The sequence below is a fragment of the Micromys minutus genome (assembly GCF_963924665.1).
Source record: "Micromys minutus genome assembly, chromosome: 10".
In the NCBI taxonomy this organism is placed as follows: domain Eukaryota; kingdom Metazoa; phylum Chordata; class Mammalia; order Rodentia; family Muridae; genus Micromys; species Micromys minutus.
The window spans coordinates 64,488,128-64,507,828 of NC_137979.1; the positions used below are offsets into that span (position 1 = coordinate 64,488,128).

The window sequence follows — 19,701 nt, forward strand, 5'->3', positions numbered from 1 at the left end:
TGTTTTAAAGATTTGTTTATTTATTTATTTTATGTATGTGAGTACACTGTCCTCAGACACACCAGAAGAGGACATCGGGTCCCCACTACAGATGGCTGTGAGCCACCATGTGGTTGCTGGGATTTGAACTCAGGACCTCTGGAAGAGCAGTCAGTGCTCTAACCACTGAGCCATCTCTCCAGCCTGGCTCACTGCTTTCTATACCAAACACACAACCCAGGGAGTATACAGTAGGCACTCAACAAGTGTGATTTAATGTCCTCCTCCTCTGCTTTTCTTTTCTGTGCCCTCACCCTCTGCCCACCCTCCACCAGTCCCGGCTGTGGTGGGACCTGAATTCCACATCCAGCCGGGAACAGATGGATAGCTTCCGTTCCAGCAGCCCCATGCCTCCCAGCCAGCAGTCCCTGTACAAGCGGGTGGCAGAGGATTTCCTGGAAGACCCCGAGTCCCTAAGGTAGAACATGGCACAGGCTAAGGTCCAGCTTGCAGGAGATGCCAGCTAGACCAAGGACGGTCTGGGCTCTGGGCACTGCAGCTCGGGAAGGTGCTGGGGGTTGGGGGCCGAGGCTGTGCGGCCTGGGTGTGAGCTAGCTTCCTGTGCTCCGAGACAGCTTCCCAGAAGTGCTGGAGGTGCATCTTCAAGGGGCTACGGTGGATGACACGGACACAGACTTGGAGTTTGAGGTGTTAGACAGAGCAGGTGAGCATTGCCCACACACAAGGATCTCGGCAGAGTGCTCTCTGCCTGGGCCCACAGGTGAGACAGCCTGGACCTCTCTCCAGGGACGGCACAGAGATGTGAACTTGACCTCTGACCTTGGCCTCTAGTCAAGGCTACCACAGCCCGACTGGGCTGTTTGCTGTTGTCTTTACATGTGTGTTCTCCTCCCCATCGCCTGCCCTGTGAGCAGACACCAAGGAGGCAGCAGGCATGGTGCTCAGCTGCCAGCAGAGGCATGTGGCACAGCCTGAGTCTGACAGGGGCAACCAGTTCAGGTGTTGCAGAATGATTCAGGCAGTTCCCACCATGAAAAGATGAAATCAGATGACTGGGCACAAAGGAGAGACCTCAGGAGGGGGCTGAGCCAGGCCTGGGGTACCGGAGACCAGAGGAGGGGGCTGAGTCTGCAGCAGGTGAAGAAGAGCAAAGAGATTGTGAGCTCAGGTTCAGGCTGCGGTGACTCTGACTCTCGTTTCCTTCCAGACCTCTCTCAGACAGAGGACAGCCCGCAGGGCTCTTCCCCGAGCCTGAATGTCTCCGAAAGGTGAGCAGCATGCTAGGGACACCCACTGACTGGAAGGGACAGAGTAGGGTGTGACTGTACCCTCTCACCGTGGGGAGTGGGCCAGTGTGGAGGAGAATTCCAGAACCTGGGGCTTCCGCGATCTCTGTGCTCAGGCCGTGACTGTGTGCCCACAGCAGTGTCCCTGTGAGGCGGAGGCCAGCCCGCAAGATCCTAAGCCAGGTCACAGTGCTGGCCTTCCAAGGGGACCCCTTGCTGGAGCAGATCAGGGTAATCGGCGGGAACCTCACGGGGATCTTCATTCACCGCGTCACCCCTGGCTCTGCGGCAGATGAGATGGCCCTGCGTCCTGGTACCCAGATCATGATGGTAAGTAAGACGGGGACACGGTGCCGGAGCCAGGCTTCCCAGCCAGAGTGGGGGTGTCCGGGCTCTGACACGGTCTCAGGTATGTTATGGGTTCATGAGAAATTCACGCATGTATATAGAAGAGGGTCCTGGTTGGAAAACGGAGCCCGATAGTCCAGACCCCCCCAGAGCCTGGAGACTCAGAGAATGCCACTGGGGTACAGCAGTTCTGACCTTGGTACTGTTTTGGGGGTGAACTTGATGGAGTGAGGCTTGTGCAGCCCTGACCAGGCTCGGTGAGCCATCCTGGTGGCTTTGACCGTACTGCTTGCTTACAGCGATGGCCTTATTGTCACTCTGCATAACACATGGCATAAAACTCATGATTTGAACTATTTTTATTGGGAAATGCTCACATCTGGATCGTTCACAAACATACGTGTAAATGTAGGACATAAATGATCCATATTAAGTGACAGCCTGACTTTCTTCAATTATGTGTGTGCGAGCGTGCATATATCCCTGTACGGTATGTGGGTGTTCGAGTGTGCCGCAGATGTGCAGCACACCGCGGATGCAAGGGTAACTATGGTTTCCTATTCTCTCCTTACCTTGCCCTGAGGCAGGCTCTCCCTGCAGAAAGACATTTATTTAATTGGGTGTGATGGTGCACACCTTTTAAAGAAGTATTCATTTATTTTGTGTATGTGAGTACACTGTAGCTGTCTCCAGACACACCAGAAGGGGGCATTGGATCCCATTACAGATGGTTGTGAGCCACCATGTGGTTGCTGGGAATTGAACTCAGGACCTCTGGAAGAGCAGACAGTGCTCTAACCACTGAGCAATCTCTCCAGCCCTTAAATTATTTTTTTTAATTTAAAATGTTTTATTATGTGTATGGGTGTTTTATCGGCATGCCAATGTATCGTGTGTGTGCCCGATGCCCATGGACGAGGTCATTGGATGTCCTGGACGGGAGTTACAGACAGTTATGAGCGACTATGTGGGTGCTGGGAACTGAACCCTAGTCCTTTGAAAGAGTGGCCAGTGCTGTTAAACACTAAGTCATCTCTCTGGTCCCTACTTGTATTTTTAGTTATGCAGATGTGTGTGAGAGGGGTGTGTGTAAGGGGTCTTCAGAGGCCAGAATCGGACAGCAGATCCCCTGGAGCTGGAGTCATAGACAGTTGAGAGCCGCCATGTAAGTGCTGGAAACAGAACCTGGGTCCTCTGGAAGAGCAACAGCGCTTTAAGCTTTTTAAAAATATCAAGAAACCATGCTAGAAGGACTTAGCCCCATCCTAAGGCTCACCTGTTGGTTCTAATGAGAGAAGGGAGTGGGGCAGACTGCCTGGGCAGGGGCACTCCCTTCAGAATGGGGTATCCAGAGTGAAGCAAGAGCCCACACGCCCACAAGGACATTCCAGAGACATGGAGAGCTCTGTGATAGTCCAGTCCTAAGATTGACTAGTCAGCCGAGAAGCCATTCACAATGCAGAGATCCTCTAAGGCATTTGACAGGTAGTCATATTGTCCTGGGGCAACCCCAAACTAACAGTCTAACATGTATCATAGTACACACATATACTAACACAGAAGAACACGGCTCTGTAAACTTAACCATGTGATGTGAGGGGCAGCAGAGAGCCCGCACCTCAGGGCTTCATGGCTGGGGAGGTGAGGGTGGCGCTCTCTGCACCTGGAGGATCAGTAATGCCACTCAACAACCTTGACACAGAGCAGCCAGGCCCCCAAACATACCGAACGCTGGCCCAGAATGATCCAGAATGTTCTGGAAGCTCCTGAGGCCCATTTTCAACAGAGGAAAGTAGCTATGGTAAAGAGGCTCTCCTCAGCAGTGCGATGTTCAGGGTGGTTGGATGGGCCACTTTTCAGTCCAGGAATGTGTAGAAAGTACATGTTTACATCTTGATGCTGTAACAACATCATCCCTACTTTGTAGCTGGTCATTGCTACTTTGTGGGTTCTTTTCCCCACCCCTGATTCCCCAGGCTTCACAACATAACACTAGATAGAAGAAAAACAAGGATAGAAGGAGAGAGAGGGAGAAAGATCCCTGAATCTAATTTCTTTTCCTTTGCTTCTTCTTTGAGCATGGCCACTAACAAACCACAACCACCCCCCCCCAAACGACCACTGACCCTCTCTCCCACCCACATATCAGGGATCTAGCCTTTATACACTCTCTGAAAAGTTTCCAGGTTTCCAAACATCACACAACCGTAGAAACTATCTGCAGCTGGCAAAACCATGCTTCTCCTAGGGCAGGAGGCAAATCTTAGCTGCCGCAGACAGTCCAAAGCAGTCCCACACCCCCATACCTGGTGTTAGGATTCTTCCAAACTCCACCCGACAGTGACCTGGCACTATAAAAGGGGCTGCTTGCCCCTCCTCTCTCTCTTGCTCTTGTCTTTTGTTCTTCCTCTCCCCATTCCCTTCCCCCCCCAAGTGCTCATGGTTGGCCTCTACTTACTTCTCTCTCTCTCTCTGCCCTTCTACCTTCTTAACTCCCTTCCCTATGCTCTGAATAAATTCTATACTATACCATCTTGTGACTAGTCCCCTCAGGGGGAAGGGTTGTCCAACATGGGTCTGCCAGAGGCATCCCCCCCACCCCATATCTCACCACACCTCCATGGAACATATCCCCTCCACTCTCTTTATCTTTCTCCTAATACCTGGGATTAAAATGAAAACACAATCTTACAGTATCCCTGTGTTTTTAAAGAAGCCAGCATTCCAGAATTCTCACTCCACTATACACAGCTTGTGACGAGGGATTCTGATAGGCCATGAGAGGCAAAGATATGTGGGTGCCTGGGGAAGGCCAAGGGGTCCTCTGAAGGCTACAACCCCACCCTGTCTCAGCTGCCATATTGTCTTGGTGAGAAGCCCACCTTCACACATTACCCTCAGGTGGACTACAAGCCATCCTTAAGGGCCACTCTGGAGAATACGACGCTGGAGCAGGCTGTGGGCCTTCTCAAGAGGGTGAATGGTTCCTGCTACCTGTCTGTGAAGATCAACACTGAAGGTACAGACACCACCCCACACCTGTTCAGCTCTCAGTCTCCTCCTGTGACCCTGCTGCACCCCAGAACCCAGGCCTACCAGGAGCCAAGGCAGTTCAGCCGGGTTTTCCCTGAATCCCTCAGATTCCAAAGAACTGGAAACTTCCCTCCATCGCACTGGGTGGCCTCCATGACTTTCCCCTTCCACTTCCACATTCGAGAACCATCCTGTGTAAGTTCAGAGGTCCAGGATCATGGGTCTTTTATCCATCTTCTTTTATCAGGTTATAAGAACCTCATCCAGGACCTAGATGCCAAAATGGTGACGTCTGGGGATTCATTCTATATCCGGGTCAACCTGGCCATGCAGAGGAGAGGGGAGGGAGAGCTACGTGTTCACTGCAATGACATCCTGCATGTTACGGACACCATGTTCCAAGGCCGTAGCTGCTGGCACGCCCATCATGTGAACCCCTACACCATGAAAGACATGGAACCCGGCACCATCCCCAACTACTCACAGTGAGTAGCTGCTGCCGGCTCTGTCGAACGCCACACATGTCCCAAGGATAACATCTGCCTGTCTCAGCTCCATGTTGAGGTCCCTCCTTCCTGGGAGGAAGTGGAGAAACCTTCCAGAATCTTCCCTGCCCTATAGCAGAGTGCCTGCCAAAACTAAAGGGTGGAGGAACGGTTTACTTGCATGCCTGGGGTCTGCTGGTGGTAGGTGCTCTTGTTAGTCCCCACTGGGACCAGTGTAGGACAATTAAATTAGCATGTCCTGGCCTGGACTGAGGCCTGAGTCTTTGCACCCCAGGGTGAAGCACTCCCCACCCCTGTCCATGAATCACTCTTGGCCTCGAGAAGGCTGTCAGAACCTCTCTTCCTCCATTTTCTCAGGGCCCAGCAGCAGCTCCTGGCCCTCATCCAGGACATGACTCAACGGTGCACAGTCCCCCGCAAGGTGAGGCTCTGGCAGAAGGGTATGGTCCCCCTGGGGTGGGCTGGGAGAATGGACCACTGAGCTGAGTAGGGCAGTATCTGGACCCCGTGTTCCCCACCAAGCCCTTGTGGGTCCTGGAATGGGCCATGTGAACACACCAAGCCCAGCTTCAGAGAGGACTTCTGCTCTTCCTCACTTTCCCAGTCTCCTGTCACCAATTCACCTCCCCGTTCTTGTCTCCTCTGAGGTCGGGCACCTTGTTCTCATGGGACACAGAACACCTTTCACTTTGAGCACCCATCTGTCCCTGAGCAAGGTGCTAGGGTACTCCTGCGTGGAGCACGGCGATGCTAAGTCGGGAGAGGGCCTGCTCTTCGCTCTGCCTTTTGCACCCTACCCCTCCCTGCAGAGCCCTGTTGTTGCCTGAGGCCCCTCCCCTGCCTCTCACCCCTGGTGTGGGGCCTGGGAAGCCCCGGTTGCTCCATGGCACAGCCTGATTGTTCAGAGGCTGTTCTGGATTTGCTTATGTGGCAGGGTGCTTAAGAAGGGAGGGGGTGTCAGGCTCCAAACCCAGTGCTGATGGCTGAGCTCCTTTCTTTGTCTCCCTGTTCCTCCCATGACAGCCCCCTGGAGGACCACAGAAGTTGGTACGGATCGTCAGTGTGGACAAAGAGTCTGTCGGTCCTCTGACATCATCCTTTGACCAAGACCAGTGGGATTCTGGCAGGAAGGAAGGTGAGGCCTGGGCAGTTGGCATAGGAACCATGTGGGCATTGGGGGCCATTTCCGGGCAGTACCATCAAGGTGGAGTCTCTCAGGCCACAGGCGGTTTTGTATAGATGCTTTGCCCCCATGTTAACTGTGTATGTACACTATATGCATGCATTGCCCCTGGAGGCCAGAAGAGGGCACAAGATCCCTTGGGATTCCTACAGGTAGCTGTGAGTCACTAAGTGGGTAATTGAACCCAGGTTTGTGTGGAAGGGCAGCCAGTGCGTCCCCACCCCGGGGCTGTTTTTTTTTTTTACGGATCATAACGAATATCTGCACACGTTCTGAACAGCAACTGAGCAACACAGGTCTACAGGATCCAACACTATCTTCTAGCCTCTGTAAGCATTGGTACACACACACACACACACACACACACACACACACACACGTAAAACACCAAAACACATAAAATAAAAATAAGTTTTTTAGAAAATAAGGCTGATACTGAAAACAGGAGCAACCTAAATAACCCAGGGTCCAGGAGTAAGGAGGCTTAGGACCCTGAGACCTGAGGGGCGGGGCTGAACGGAAGACAAGGATGAGGAGAGGGAGGGTGAGGGTGAAAGGTGCGGGGGCACACACCCTTCCGGGGGAAACAGGCTCCTCCTATCTTCAGAGGCTCATCCCAAAGAGCTTGGAGCTCTGTGGACACTGTACCAGCGCGCACAGTCAGCAGCTAGGGCCTTGAGAATGTCCCCCATCCGTCTCTCCTGGGAGAGAGGGGGCAGGGACACAGGTGGGAGGTGTTCATAGCCTCTGTCCCCTGCAGGTGGTCCCAGCGTGTGCTTCTGGACAGAAAGCTGCCTCACCCTGGCACCGTACACCCTGGTACACCCCCACAGGCCTGCCCGGCCCCGGCCTGTGCTGTTTGTGCCCAGAGTAGTTGGGAAAATCCTGAGCAAAAAGCTGTGTCTCCTCCAAGGGTTTAAGCAGTGTTCAGCAGGTACGTACTCATCTGTCAAGTGGCCAGAGCAGGTGGCCCGAAATCCAGAGACACCGTAACAGAGAGCCACAAACTGGGACCCTGAGCGGTGACCACTGTCTCACGGTCCCCCGGATGTCTGATCTCAGGGCCTTGTCAGGACTCTGTTCTCTGGGGGCTGCAGGTTGTGGGTCCTTCCTGGCTTTTTCAGTACCTGAAGCGTGAGGGAAGTCCCCGCTCCCATCTTGGCTTTGGTCGTCACGGCCCTTTTCCTTCTGTGAGTCTTTGTCTACACATGGCCTTCTTAGGGTCAACTGTGACCTAGTGTTGCCTCACTCTGAGGTCCTGTTTCCAAAGAAAGTCCATTCTGGGTTCTTTTGGGCATGAGAGAGGTGTGTCATTCCTCCCTCCAACACAGGCACGTTGAAAACAGATGTAGTTAGCAGGGTATTACGGCTTGAGAGTTTTGCCAATTCACTATCAGTCACAAGGCAGCTTCGTTTATTGATTGATTAATAAGGCAGCTTGATTGATTGATTAATTGATTTGGGTTTTTTGAGACTAGGTTTCCCTGTGTGGCCCTGGCTGTCAAAAAACTCACTCTGTAGACCAGGCTTGTCTTGAGCTCAGAGATCCCACACAGAGGCTTGATGAAAGTACTTTCTGATTCCCCAGGCCCATGGGCTGAGGAAAGGCTGACGGGGCTAGGTTACCCTGTGGGCTGAGAGAATTCATCCTAGTCTCTTGACGTTCAGAAGAGAGAAGGAAACAGGCACCAGCCACAAGGCTCCTCTGAGGACCACCCTCCCTGGCTAGCATCCATGGAAAAGTGGGAGAGACTGAGCCCTGGAAGCCCATAAGTTCCTCCAGAATCGGCCACCTGGGTTCAGGCGGACCCAGTGGTGGGGGCGGGGGAGCAGAAGGAAAACATGTGGTAGCTGGAGGTGGTGAGAGGGTCCAGATGGGCAGTGGGCAAACAGGACACTGGGTCCTGACTGTATGTATACAATGTCCTGACTGTATGTATGCCTGCACACCAGAAGGGGGCACCAGACCTCATTACAGATGGTTGTGAGCCACCATGTGGTTGCTGGGAATTCAGGACCTCTGGAAGAGCAGTCAGTGCTCTTAACCACTGAGCCATCTCTCCAGCCCCTTGAACATCTTTCTAAAGCACAGTGCCAGACAGAAGGCCCGGCCAGGGTTGGGGAAATGCTCACTGGAACTTGGGGGGCTAGGGTTCCCATCAATGCTGCAGTGATGGTGGGGGAGGGGGATATGTACAACTGGGGTGCCTTGATAGACAGAGGCTAGGACCATGAGAGCCTGCTCAGAAAGGCTCCAGAATGGTTTTCAGCCTCAGCACCAGGACACTTGTGGCTGACATTCTGTATTGCGTAGCTGTCCTGAACACTGTAGGATGTTTGACAGAATCACTGACACACACACACACCAGAAAACTGCCCAAAACACTGCCCAGAGTCCACACGTGTCATGCCCATGGCTCAGCAGGGCCCCCCAGGATCCCAGCGTATGACCTCATCTAATGTCACCATCAGAGTACCTGAGCCAGGAGGAGTATGCCACCTGCAGTCAGAGAGGGGACATCATCCAGGAGGGAGAGTCTCTAGGTGACCACCACTGGGTCACCCGGCATGCTGTGGAGTCACTCATGAATACGGTAAGGGGAAGGTCTAGAGGCTACTCCGGGGTGGCAGCTCCTGCCCAGGCTTGGGGAGTCACTTGTAGGGCCCTAGATACCCATTCATGCCCTATATAGGAGGGACACACAAAGACCCCTGCCTGCTCCCACCATCTGGGATCCATGTGAGGGTGCTGGACCACCCTTCCTGGACCACACTTCCTTTGGTGGGCTTTTGGGTCTCAGCTCCCTTAATGTGGGATGTTCCATCTTTGTCAATGGATGGATTTATTGATCTTTGTCAATAAATGGAATACATGAAGACATTGAGTTTCACATTTTACAGTTCTTGGTAAACTGTCAAGTTTCACACTTTGATAAAGAGTAAGAAGGACAGCACACATACACACCCACTCAAGCACACACACATATGAACATGGGCACACACACACACTCACAAACACGGGCATGCACACACCCACATGCACGTGCACACACACAAGCACACATATGCACACAGGCACACACACACACACACACACACACACTCACACACAAGGAGGTCAACAGCTGGTACTGTTTGATTCTTAATGTTTGCACTCCATGCCAAAATCTACCTCAATGCCAAGGGCTTGCAAATCCAGATTTCCTCAGGACAAGTCCTTTAAGATCTATAGCAGTCACCCTGGTACACGTTACGCTTTCTCTATTCCGCTCTCTTTCCACATAGCCCTGTGCGCTGCTGCACAGTTTGCTCCCACTTCCTCCCAGACCCAAAGCCCAGGAGCTTAACTTGCTTCTCTATGCCCCCCCAAAGAGCACCCACGCCCTGCTGGATGTCCGGCTGGACAGTGTCCCAGTCCTACACAAGATGGACATGTTTCCCATCATCATCCACGTTTCTGTCAGCGAGAAGGCGGCAAAGAAACTCAGGTGGTTTCTTGGTGAGGGCTGGGCAGCAGGGTCTAAACAGGTGCTTGCGCTCTGGGAAAGCTTGCCGTGTGCCTCCAGAACACACTAGAGCTCTGAGTCCCAGCCCCAGTCAGGTCCTTGCTCCCTCGGGCCAGGGGTCCAGCTTGCTCTCCCTTAGGAGTGAACCTGTCCCCTGCCCTGTCCCCTGCCCTAGCCACATTAAAGCTGCACACGTGCCCGAGGCTCATGAAGCCTGGTCCCACGCCCTCACTTGGTGTCTGGCTGGGACAAACGTCCCGCTGCCCATAGCCTCTGGGAAGTACCATTTGCTCGGCACAGCACATCAGTGAGTGCCGCTTGCAGCCAGGTCCTACCCTCTTCATGAGCTTCCCTGGGTAGGACGCCCACGCTCGAACCCAAGGGTGCATGCTGAGTCTTCTGCAGACTCTGGTCTGGACGCCCACAGTACTAAAGCCAGCTGTATGCTTTCCTGGTTACCTGGCTATCCTCGAGCTGAACGTCTCTGCTTTGCAGGAAGGGCCTGCATCGGCTTGGCAGCTCCGAGGAGCAGTTCCTGGAGGTGGCCCGGCAGGAGGAGGGGGAGCTGGACAGAGTGCCGTGTCTGTACAGCAGCCTGGCTCCTGACAGCTGGAGTGACCTGGACAGCCTGCTCAACTGTGTGCGCCTGGCCGTCGCAGATGAACAGAAGAAGGTGGTGTGGACAGAGAGCCCCTGCTGAAGCCCAGACCTGGCTTGGCACTGTGGGGACCGCCACGGGTCTGCTGATGTCAGCAAACACTTCCTTCTCTGGTCAGGGTCTGACGTCAGTGCTCACAGAAATCAAGGTGTAAATAACGAAGCCACCTCCACACAGCATGGCCTGGGCTGACGGAGGACCGGAGGATATCCTGCCATGTGGGGGTGCTTCCTGAGACCTGCCCAGAGCCAGCGCCCCAACCTCCTGTGATAACAGGAATAGCTTTGTGCGTCTGTCCCTCTTTTTATGCTTCTGATGTCAAATGAACCGTGGAAGCTCACTGGCGCAGTCCTCCCTGCTCAGAGTGGAGCACCGCCGTGGGCGCGGCTGACTCAGCCACAAACCAAGCTGCCATATCAGACAGACCCGAGTGGCTCTTTGACTCATTGCCTCCGTGCCCAGCCCCAAACGCCAGGTTGCTTCGGTGCATATCCTGGAACCAACTGACCCTTTGTGGGCAGAGAACTGACTCTCAAACTGACACGACCCCCTGCTCCTTCTCAGGGTGCATTCCACCACACCTGGTGAAGCCCCCACCCAGCCATAAACCGACTCACTTTGACAGGGTGTTTGTGTCTCGGTGCCTAAGATCCAGTGTGCTACAAAGTTTTGCAAATGGTCATACTGTGTTGTTGAAAGGTTTTCCGATGCTCATGACCCCATTCCCTCCCAAGATGGAGCTGACGGAGGGGTGGAGGGGACAGACCACTCTTTCTAGATTTCTAGGCGGTGCTTCTGTCCCCTGGCAAGTGAAGGGAGGGAAAAGCTGGAGTCGGGTGTGTGGTGTCACTCAGAGAGAATGAAAGGTGAGAGACAGAGCACACTGTCACACCCTGTCCTCCTCAGTCACCCTCGGAAAGGACAAACTGAGCCCAGGTAAACCGCAGGATCAAACTCACCACCTCTGAGAACCAGCAAGATTCCTGGCTAAGCGTGTACTTCACGGGGTTAGGCATGGGGCCAGTAACAAGGCCAGGTTGGTTTAAGTAGTTGGTGTGGTCTGCCCACTGCCCATGTGGCACCCAGAAGCCTGGCCTCCTCTTAGGGTGAAGGGCTTAAATCATCCATGGGTTCCCAAAATCAGGGAGCTTCAAGCCCCAGACCCTGCCCTTGCGTCTGCCGATCTCCAAACTCACCTATCGAAACTTGGGGTTCTGCTATGCCCAGGTTTCCTGGAACTCCTGAGCCAGGACAGGCAGACATGAGGACAGCAGTGTCCTTGGTATAACAGCAACTGGAGAGTGCATGCTTGGGGGTCCTCCACAGGAGGCAGGAGTGGCACCCCATGTGGTAGAGGGGCCTTCTCAGATGGGTGTGGAGAGGGCATGGCTGCTGGCATTGCCTCCACTGCCCCCTCTCTTCATGTCTAGGTGGGCTGGCAGGTGCCCCAGAGACTGTCAGAGCTCATTGTGAAGAGGTCGGCACTGAGGCGTGAGCTTTTCCTCCAGCACCCCATCAGGGGCACACACCCAGGGGTCATGTGTCTCCCATTGCCACTTGACAAGCTGATCTTTCAGCATCTCCAGCACTTGAGCGAAGTCTGGGTCAGCAGCCAGGTTCTGTGTCTCTCGAGGGTCCCGGCTGACATCATAGAGTTCCCAGCGTTCCCGGTAATAGTAACGGTGGAGATCCTTGTACCAGCCCGTGGGCTGGCCTGCCGTGGTGCGGTTCAGGATGTCCTGGAAGGTCGGCGAGACATAGAAATCTTGGTCGATGGGAAACGGCATCTTGAAGCCCAGGTTGTGAATGAGGCGGAAGTTCTGGTGGTACACGGAGCGCATGGGGTAGGACATGGTGATCTCGTGGTGGCTCTGGCTGCTGAAGACAGTGGCCCAAAGGGGCTCCACCTCCAGCGCTGGCAGAAGGGATCGGCCTGTGAGCTGGATTGTTTTTGAGCCAAAGATGGCATAGCTGGGGTACGGAATGGAGAACCAGTCCAAGATGGTGGGGGTGAGGTCTGGAAAAGAACAGCATCTTAGCAGAGGTTCCTGGGGGACATGGATTCCTTTAGAAGGGCTGGATCTGAGTTTCTCTGGGAATCCCATGGACACCCATAGAACAGATCACCTCTGGGGAGCCTGATAAGAGCATAACCAGAGGCCCTGGCTTGCTGATATCTAGGGACCTTCTAAAGTCTTACAGAATAAGAGGAACCCTGGGCAGGGAGGACTCATCCAGTCACTCTGGGTTGAGGCCACATGGAGAAGTGGGTCCTGAGCTGGAGGGAGCCTATCTTGTAACACTGAAACGGGGTCTTTCTGAGCAGGTGGACTGGTTTAACCCAGTACCCACCCTGCCCTGCCCGTTTCTCACGCCTGCAGGCATGTTTGCTTATTTGTGGTATGGGGCTAGAGAACCAGGCTCTTAGAGCTGCGTCATGAGAGGCCTGGGGTCCCGAGAAAAGGGGAAATGGTTTTCAAGTGGGAAACCCACAGCCCACTGGTACCATCCGGGACCCCACCAGACACTCTGGGGGTTGTGACATGACAGGAACAGACCTCCCAGGTGACCCTGATTCTCACCATGTAATAGAGGAGGCTGTCTTGTTCCTACCTAGGTGAAGGAGCACTACCTAGGTTGGGGAGCACTTATCCCCTCCCATGAGACAGACAGACAGACAGACAGACAGACAGACAGACAGACAGACCTAAAAGGCTCACGTAGGTGTTGCTGACTTGGCCCCAGCGTTGCGGGTGCTCTGGGGATGACACCAACAAAGGCTCAGCTGTACCAGGCCAGTAGAGGTTGGTCCTGCCACTGGGGAAGGGGATGCCATTGTCGGATGTGAAGATGATGAGGGTGTCATTCAACACACCAGCACCTCGAAGCTCCTGGAGCACCAGTCCTACCCCTGAGGATGGGGAGGAGGGAGAAGGCTCAGAGGCACGTATGTCCACGCACACTGGCCTCTATTACTTTCTTGTCCTTTCCTGCAGTCCAGCCTCTATCCCAAACTACACAGTTCCTGTACTTGAGCAGGTCACATGGCTTCCAGGGACCTCTCATCCCTTAGAATTGCTGCCCTGTGAGGCAGCTGCTACTCTGTCTTTTAGAAGCTTGTGTCTGTCCCATGAAGCAAGGAGATAGGAGCTTCTATCTTGGATAGGAGCCTGAGATAGGACACCACTGTTAGGGACCTTCCAGTAGCAGGAAAATCAGGGATCCAGGGACAGCCTGGGCTACCAAGTGAGTTCCAGGCTAACTGGTTCTATAACAGGATTCTTCTGTCTCAAGTCAAATAGGTTTTCATTTAGAAGAGACAGCACCAGACAGACAGACCCGCAGTTAAAGTGCTTGTCACGCAAGAGTTGGGATCACAGTCTGGATCCCAGAAACCCACATAATTGCCAGGTGGGAGAGAAAGCCTGCCTGGAATCCCAGCCATGGAAGGCAGAAATGGGGCCCCCAGAGTAAGCTGGCTCCCAAGACAGCGATGTCAGCAAGCCCTGGGCTTAACCGACAGACTCAGGCTCAGTAAATTAGCTAAAAGAGAGATAGGATGATTTCCAACATTAACCTCAGGCCCCCACATGCACACACATATTTGTAAACCCATACGTGTGTGAAAGCATGCACACACATTTGCACATCTATACATATGAAAACATTCACACATATTTGTGCACCCACACACATATGAAAACATGCACATACACATGTGTGCACTCATACACGTGTGAAAGCATGCAAACACATGCACATACACACATAAAAAACAAAGAAAAATTTTAATTAATAAAATGAAAAACATGAGCTGGAGAGATGGCTCAGTGGTTAGAGCACTGACTGCTCTTCCAGAGGTCCTGAGTTCAATTCCCAGCAACCACATGGTGGCTCACAACCATCTGTCATGTCATCCCAGGGAATCCGTTGTCCTTTCTGGCCTCTGTGGGCACTGCGTGCATGTGATGTACTTACATACATGTAGGCAAAGCACCCACAGAAATAAACTAAGTATGAAAAAGAAGGAGAAACAGAAGGAAGAGAAGCAACACTGGGGAGGCAGAGGCAGGCAGGTCTCTGTGAGTTCAAGGCCAGCCTGGTTTACAGAGTGAATTCCAGGATAGCCAGGGCTACAGAAAAACCTTATCTCAAAACCAAAAAAAAAAAAAAAAAAAAAAAAAAAAAAAAAAAAAAAAAAAACCAACAAAAACAAAAATACTAAAATAAATTTAAAAATTAAAAACATAAAACGGGGCTAGAGACAAAAGGGTGTAGACACAACTAAGCAGCAACATGAAGGAGCACTGAGGCACCATCCCAGAAACCAAGCCCCACCCCTTCAACACCACCTCTGGCTCACACTGTGTTGCTTCTGGGACTCCACTTGTGTCGAGCCCAGCTCGGCTAAAGGTCCCTGGCCGTGATGAGACAGACGGCCTTGGTCCCTGGGACTCACCTTGGTCCATCCGTCCGATGGTGGTGTACTGAGCGGCTAGGTCAGCTCGGGCTGCCGGGGTGTCTGGGACAAAGTAGGGCACCTGGGGAGGATGGCAGGGCAAAGCATCTCAGAGTGGGCATGGGGGCAGGATAGGTGCAGAGGAGGGACACGGATGACATGGCCATTGCTGAGTGGGTAGGAGGTAGCACGAGAATGCACACACACACACACACACACACACACACACACACACACACACACACGAACCTGGAGCCCGCTAAGTCTCCTCACACACATTATGCTACATCCTGGAGGCGGGGCTGCAAGCTCTGAGGAGGGCAGGGCCCGGGCTTAGAGGTGGATGGGTTGTGCGTCTTGGAAACACTGCAAGGGACCCTCCTACCATCACATCCTGAGGGTCGTAGATCTGGGGTGTCCAGTCTGGGATGCGCCCCATGCCGCTCTCCCCGTTGCCGAACTTCTCACAGAAGGCTCCATACTGGGGCTGGGAGTGCCCACAGCGGTGGGGGTCATGGAAAGCCACGTAGAGGAAGAAGGGCCTGAATGTGGAGGAGGGGATTAAGGCCACTGTCTTGACCATGAGAGCCTCAATTCTTAGGTAGGCACACTGTGGCATGGCTCTGACTACCAGCACCCTGTCTCCCTCACTGCCTCAGTCTCCCCCTACCCCCTCTTCTTCTGGGTATGTAGAATGTTTTCCTCTGCCCCTGCAGGTCTGGCTACCCCAGAGGATTAACAGGGCAGAGCCCTCCTTACCTGTCATCCCGAGTCTGCAGAAACTTCTGGACTAGTTGCTTAATTCTGGTGATGTTCCGCCCCACCTGCAGCACGGAGCTGTTCTCCTCTGTGAATGCAAAGTCAAACGGATACACTGTCTCCGGGCCCACGTGCTTCTTCCCAATGATGCCTGCGGGTGGAAAAGAAAAGAGGTCCGTCCCCTTATCCTGCCCAAGTGTGGCTGCTGCTCATGGGCATTTGGGAGACTTTGTCCTGGTTTCTTGGGATGAGTGCTCAGGGAGGACCACATAAGCTGAGGGTGACTCATGGCCCTGGTCCTCCTCCCTAAGAGGCTAGGAAGGATCATGAAGTGGCCTTGCACCTGCATCCTGCCCTCGGGCCCACACCTTTCCCGTGTGCACGCTGCCCTGGCTGAGCAGCAGGCCACACAGGCTGAGTGACTCAGACCTCCAGCTTTGGCTGGGAGGGGTCAGAGAGGGACCACGCCTCACCTGTGCGCACTCCGGCCTGGCTGAGCAGCAGCGGCAGGCTCTGCACCTTATCGAAAGAGTTGAAGTGATGTACATCCTGGTGCAGCCCATACATGCCGTTCTGATGCTGTAATGAAGATGCCCATGCTGTGAGACTGGGCTCCGACACCCCAGAGCTCATCCCAGGACCCTTGAGGATGCTGGCCTAGGGGACACCAGCCGGAGGAGGATGTGCCCCAGCTGCACAGTGAGGTTGAGGCAAACCTGTCTCCATAAAGGTTGGGGCTGTGCGAGGCAGCTCACGTGGAAAAACACTAAGCCTGAGGTGACCTGAGTCCCATCCCTGAGACCCACGTGGCGTGAGGAGAGAACCGATGCCCACAAGCTGTCTTTAACCTCCAGAGGCTCCTTGTGAGGTGCTCACCTGCTCACACCATTTTAAAACGCAAAACATTGACACCGGGTCTCTGTATGTAACCCTGAGCTTCCCAGAACTCACCCAGAGACCCGCCTGGCTCTGCCTCCCTAGTGCTGGGACTAAAGGTGTTTATAACCGAGGTCCTGTCAAAGAAGATTCAGTAAATTCTGCCATGAGCCACAGAGATGCTAAGCTCAGTGTCACAAAAGCCGAACAGCAGTGATTCCACCTCCAAGGGAGCCCTAGAGTGACCTCAGATTCAGAAACAGCGGAGCGAGTGGGGTCTGGCAGGAATTGGAGGGGATAGTATTTAACGAAGAGCGGGTTTCAGCTGAGGTGAGTCCTAGAGGCAGATGGAGGGACGGCTGCAGTCATGTGAGTGGGTTTCACACCACTGACTACGCACTGAAAGCTGTCAGGGTGGCAAAGTTCATGTTTTATGTACTTTACCATAACAACGGAAAAAGGAAGTTCTGAGCCCAGGGCTGGACAGGAGGTGCGCAGGCTCTGTGCTAAGTACTGTCCCCACAGAGCCACGATTGGCCACCCCCCACAATGACCTGTGAGTGACACCTCACTGTCCCCACGTCATGGCCACAGAGCAGCAGGGCCGGCTGAGCTGAGGGGTGGTGGGGCAGAGCCCTGGCTGCACCTGAGACCACTGGGCAGTACCTGCCCCTAAGGATGCAAGGGAAACCAGGCAGCACCTCCCGGGAGGGGGTTTCCTGGACCCCAGAGTCACCACCACCTAGCCACTCTCACCTGGGGCAGGCCAGTGAGGATGCTGGCACGGCTGGGGGAGCAGCTGCTGACAGACGTGAAGGCGTTACGGAAGATAAGGCTGTGGCGGGCCAGGGCATCCAGGTGAGGGGTGTTGATGGCCGTGTTGTTGTAGACACCGCTCTCGAAGCCTCCATCGTCCGCTGAGAAAGACAGCCGAGGGTGAGGAGGGACAGCGTGGGGAGACCCAGGGCACTGCTGCAAAGGCTGGTCCCTCAGATGCTCAGGAGTTGGACAAGACACTCCCAGAAGGCAGGACACCTGAGGGGGTGTGATTCCAGGCACTTTGTGAGCAAGCAGGGAACACACAGGGAGACAAGATCCCTGGGTGGGTGTGTTATTGGGGAGTCAAGACACCATGGTTTGCAGGGGACCAAATACAGGAAGCTCAGGTGGGAGTGTTAAGAGGTAGTGTGGGGTGCACACATCCCAACAGACCTGGCATCCAAGCAGGCCTGTTAGTGGGTGGTGGCTGGATTTAATGCCTGCAGGCTACTGGGCCTCCCCAGACTCTGCAGACACCTCACAAGGTGACAGCCAGTCAGGAGAGATACGCCCAGGACACAGCTGAGGTAGGTGTGTTCGTGTGTGTGTGTGTGTGTGTGTGTGTGTGTGTGTGTGTGCAGGGGGGGGGCGTACACACACCACACCTCTGCCTCTCTTGGAGACAGACCCCTTCCCTGAAGGCTACAGTTGTGTAGATTGTCTGTTTCTGACTCTCCACACTACAGGAGGCACCGGAAGTGCAGAGAGATGATTTGCAGCACCCACAGCCATCCCGGGTTTTCTGGAACTAACTGGCGGGAACCCAACAGCAGCACCTGTCTCAGAGGCAATGCCACCAGCCTCCTCCCCACTGGACCACTTGGGCAAGAACCAGCCACAGCTGAGCAGGGGGGGAGGACAGGCGGGAGGACAGACAGGAGGACAGACAGGAGGACAGGCAGGAGGACAGACAGAGGGAGTGTCATGACAGATAGGAGGACCGGCAGGAGTAGTTGTGTTTCGTGAGGCTTCTGCAGTAGGCAGGAAGGGTTGTTGCGTCTGCACACAGAGGTCTCAGCCTCTGCCTCTGATCCTGATACGGACTGGACTGAGTCCTTCTGAAACCCCTACAGTCACTCTCTGAATCCAGTCTTCCACAGCTAAGAGAGGGTGAGGTCCAGTCCAATAGGACTGTGGCATTTCTGTCATGTAGGTAAGACAGTTGCCCCCAGAAGCAGACAGAGGAGCTGGCTCTCTGAACCCAGGAACTCCATATAATGGAATTGTTAGAAATGCATTTGTTAAGAACCTGGCCTGGAGTGTTGAGTGTTTGCGTGCATGAGTGTGAATCTAGCCTGCATGTATACACACAACAGCTAGATCGCTGTGAGCCGCCACATGGATTCTGGGAATTGAACCTATGACCTCTGGAAGGGCAGCAAGTCCTCCTAACCACCGAGCCACCTCTGCAGCCCCAAGCCTGTCTGTTTTATTGTTGTGATGATGTCCAAGCTCAGACAGGACGGAAGTTCCAGAGCCATGCAGACTGGATTCCGGGGGATTCCAAGTACCAATCCTATCTGGTGGATGACAGGCAGATCTGCTGTCCTCGGAGAGATGGGGGTAGTGCTGCCAAGACAGCACTGTTTATGTTACAATTAACCAATGGGCTTGGCCAGACACCACAAAGTTTATCAAAAAGTGTGGGCCTGGCTCAGGGCCAGACCTCAGAAGCCCTGGGCAGTCACAAGCCAGGCACTGATCACCCAAACAGGAAGTCTCATGAGTGCGGGAGGAACTTGGTGGTTTCTAAGCGGGGCTGATGGAGTTTGCTTGGGCAGTGGAGTACTGTACTTTTTGGACCAGGAGGTAAAAGAGCTGGCCAGGTCACTCTGCAAAAACTCGGGGACTCAGGCGCCGTTCTCTTTCCTGGAACCTTCTCAGAGGTCTGTGAAGCCCCTAGCTTTGCAAAGCCAACCAGCATGAGTTGCTGGGGCCCACGGGTTCTCCCCGGCAGCTCTGAGTACAGATGTGGGAGTGCTGAGCCACACTGGAGAGAGTTGAAGCAGGAGGGCCAGACTCATTTAGAGTCACTAGGAAGTCACAGGAGGCTCTGCAAGGAACTGGCGCACAGGGGTCAGCACGGACTAGTGGTGGGGTGGGGACAGCAGCAGGTTGCCGTGCCAGGGACGGCGGCACTCACCAACTATCAGCAGCACGTTGCGCGAGTGCGCACCGCAGAGTCCCAGGACCAAGAGCACTGTGCAGTAGGCCAGTCCCGGGCGGTGCATGGCGGCGCGGGTCAGAGTAAGCGGTTCCGGGCTCCGT

General features: G+C 54.1%; 2 protein-coding genes across 2 annotated transcripts in view; one reads left to right on the plus strand and one right to left on the minus strand.

Annotated features, from left to right (window-relative positions):
• Nucleotides 1-10,703, plus strand: part of CARD14 (caspase recruitment domain family member 14) — a gene marked incomplete at its 5' end in the record, with an annotated part of 23,156 nt that extends 12,453 nt beyond the window's left edge. The window contains 12 exons of the mRNA XM_080923342.1: nucleotides 315-457; nucleotides 615-703; nucleotides 1,208-1,268; nucleotides 1,424-1,616; nucleotides 4,536-4,653; nucleotides 4,915-5,152; nucleotides 5,531-5,594; nucleotides 6,197-6,308; nucleotides 7,117-7,290; nucleotides 8,829-8,950; nucleotides 9,729-9,844; nucleotides 10,358-10,703. Of these exons, the coding sequence (XP_080779468.1) occupies nucleotides 315-457; nucleotides 615-703; nucleotides 1,208-1,268; nucleotides 1,424-1,616; nucleotides 4,536-4,653; nucleotides 4,915-5,152; nucleotides 5,531-5,594; nucleotides 6,197-6,308; nucleotides 7,117-7,290; nucleotides 8,829-8,950; nucleotides 9,729-9,844; nucleotides 10,358-10,562 (1,635 nt within the window). The 3' untranslated portion in view covers nucleotides 10,563-10,703. The remainder of the gene's footprint in view (nucleotides 1-314; nucleotides 458-614; nucleotides 704-1,207; nucleotides 1,269-1,423; nucleotides 1,617-4,535; nucleotides 4,654-4,914; nucleotides 5,153-5,530; nucleotides 5,595-6,196; nucleotides 6,309-7,116; nucleotides 7,291-8,828; nucleotides 8,951-9,728; nucleotides 9,845-10,357) is intronic.
• On the minus strand, nucleotides 10,698-19,698 carry SGSH (N-sulfoglucosamine sulfohydrolase). Its single transcript, XM_080923343.1, has 8 exons — nucleotides 19,577-19,698; nucleotides 17,371-17,531; nucleotides 16,212-16,317; nucleotides 15,739-15,889; nucleotides 15,365-15,521; nucleotides 14,980-15,061; nucleotides 13,228-13,431; nucleotides 10,698-12,537 (listed from the first exon to the last, which is right to left on the minus strand). The coding sequence occupies exons 1-8, from the start codon at nucleotides 19,662-19,664 to the stop codon at nucleotides 11,978-11,980; spliced, it is 1,509 nt and encodes a 502-aa protein (XP_080779469.1). The 5' UTR covers nucleotides 19,665-19,698; the 3' UTR covers nucleotides 10,698-11,977.
• Nucleotides 19,699-19,701: the final 3 nt, after the last annotated feature.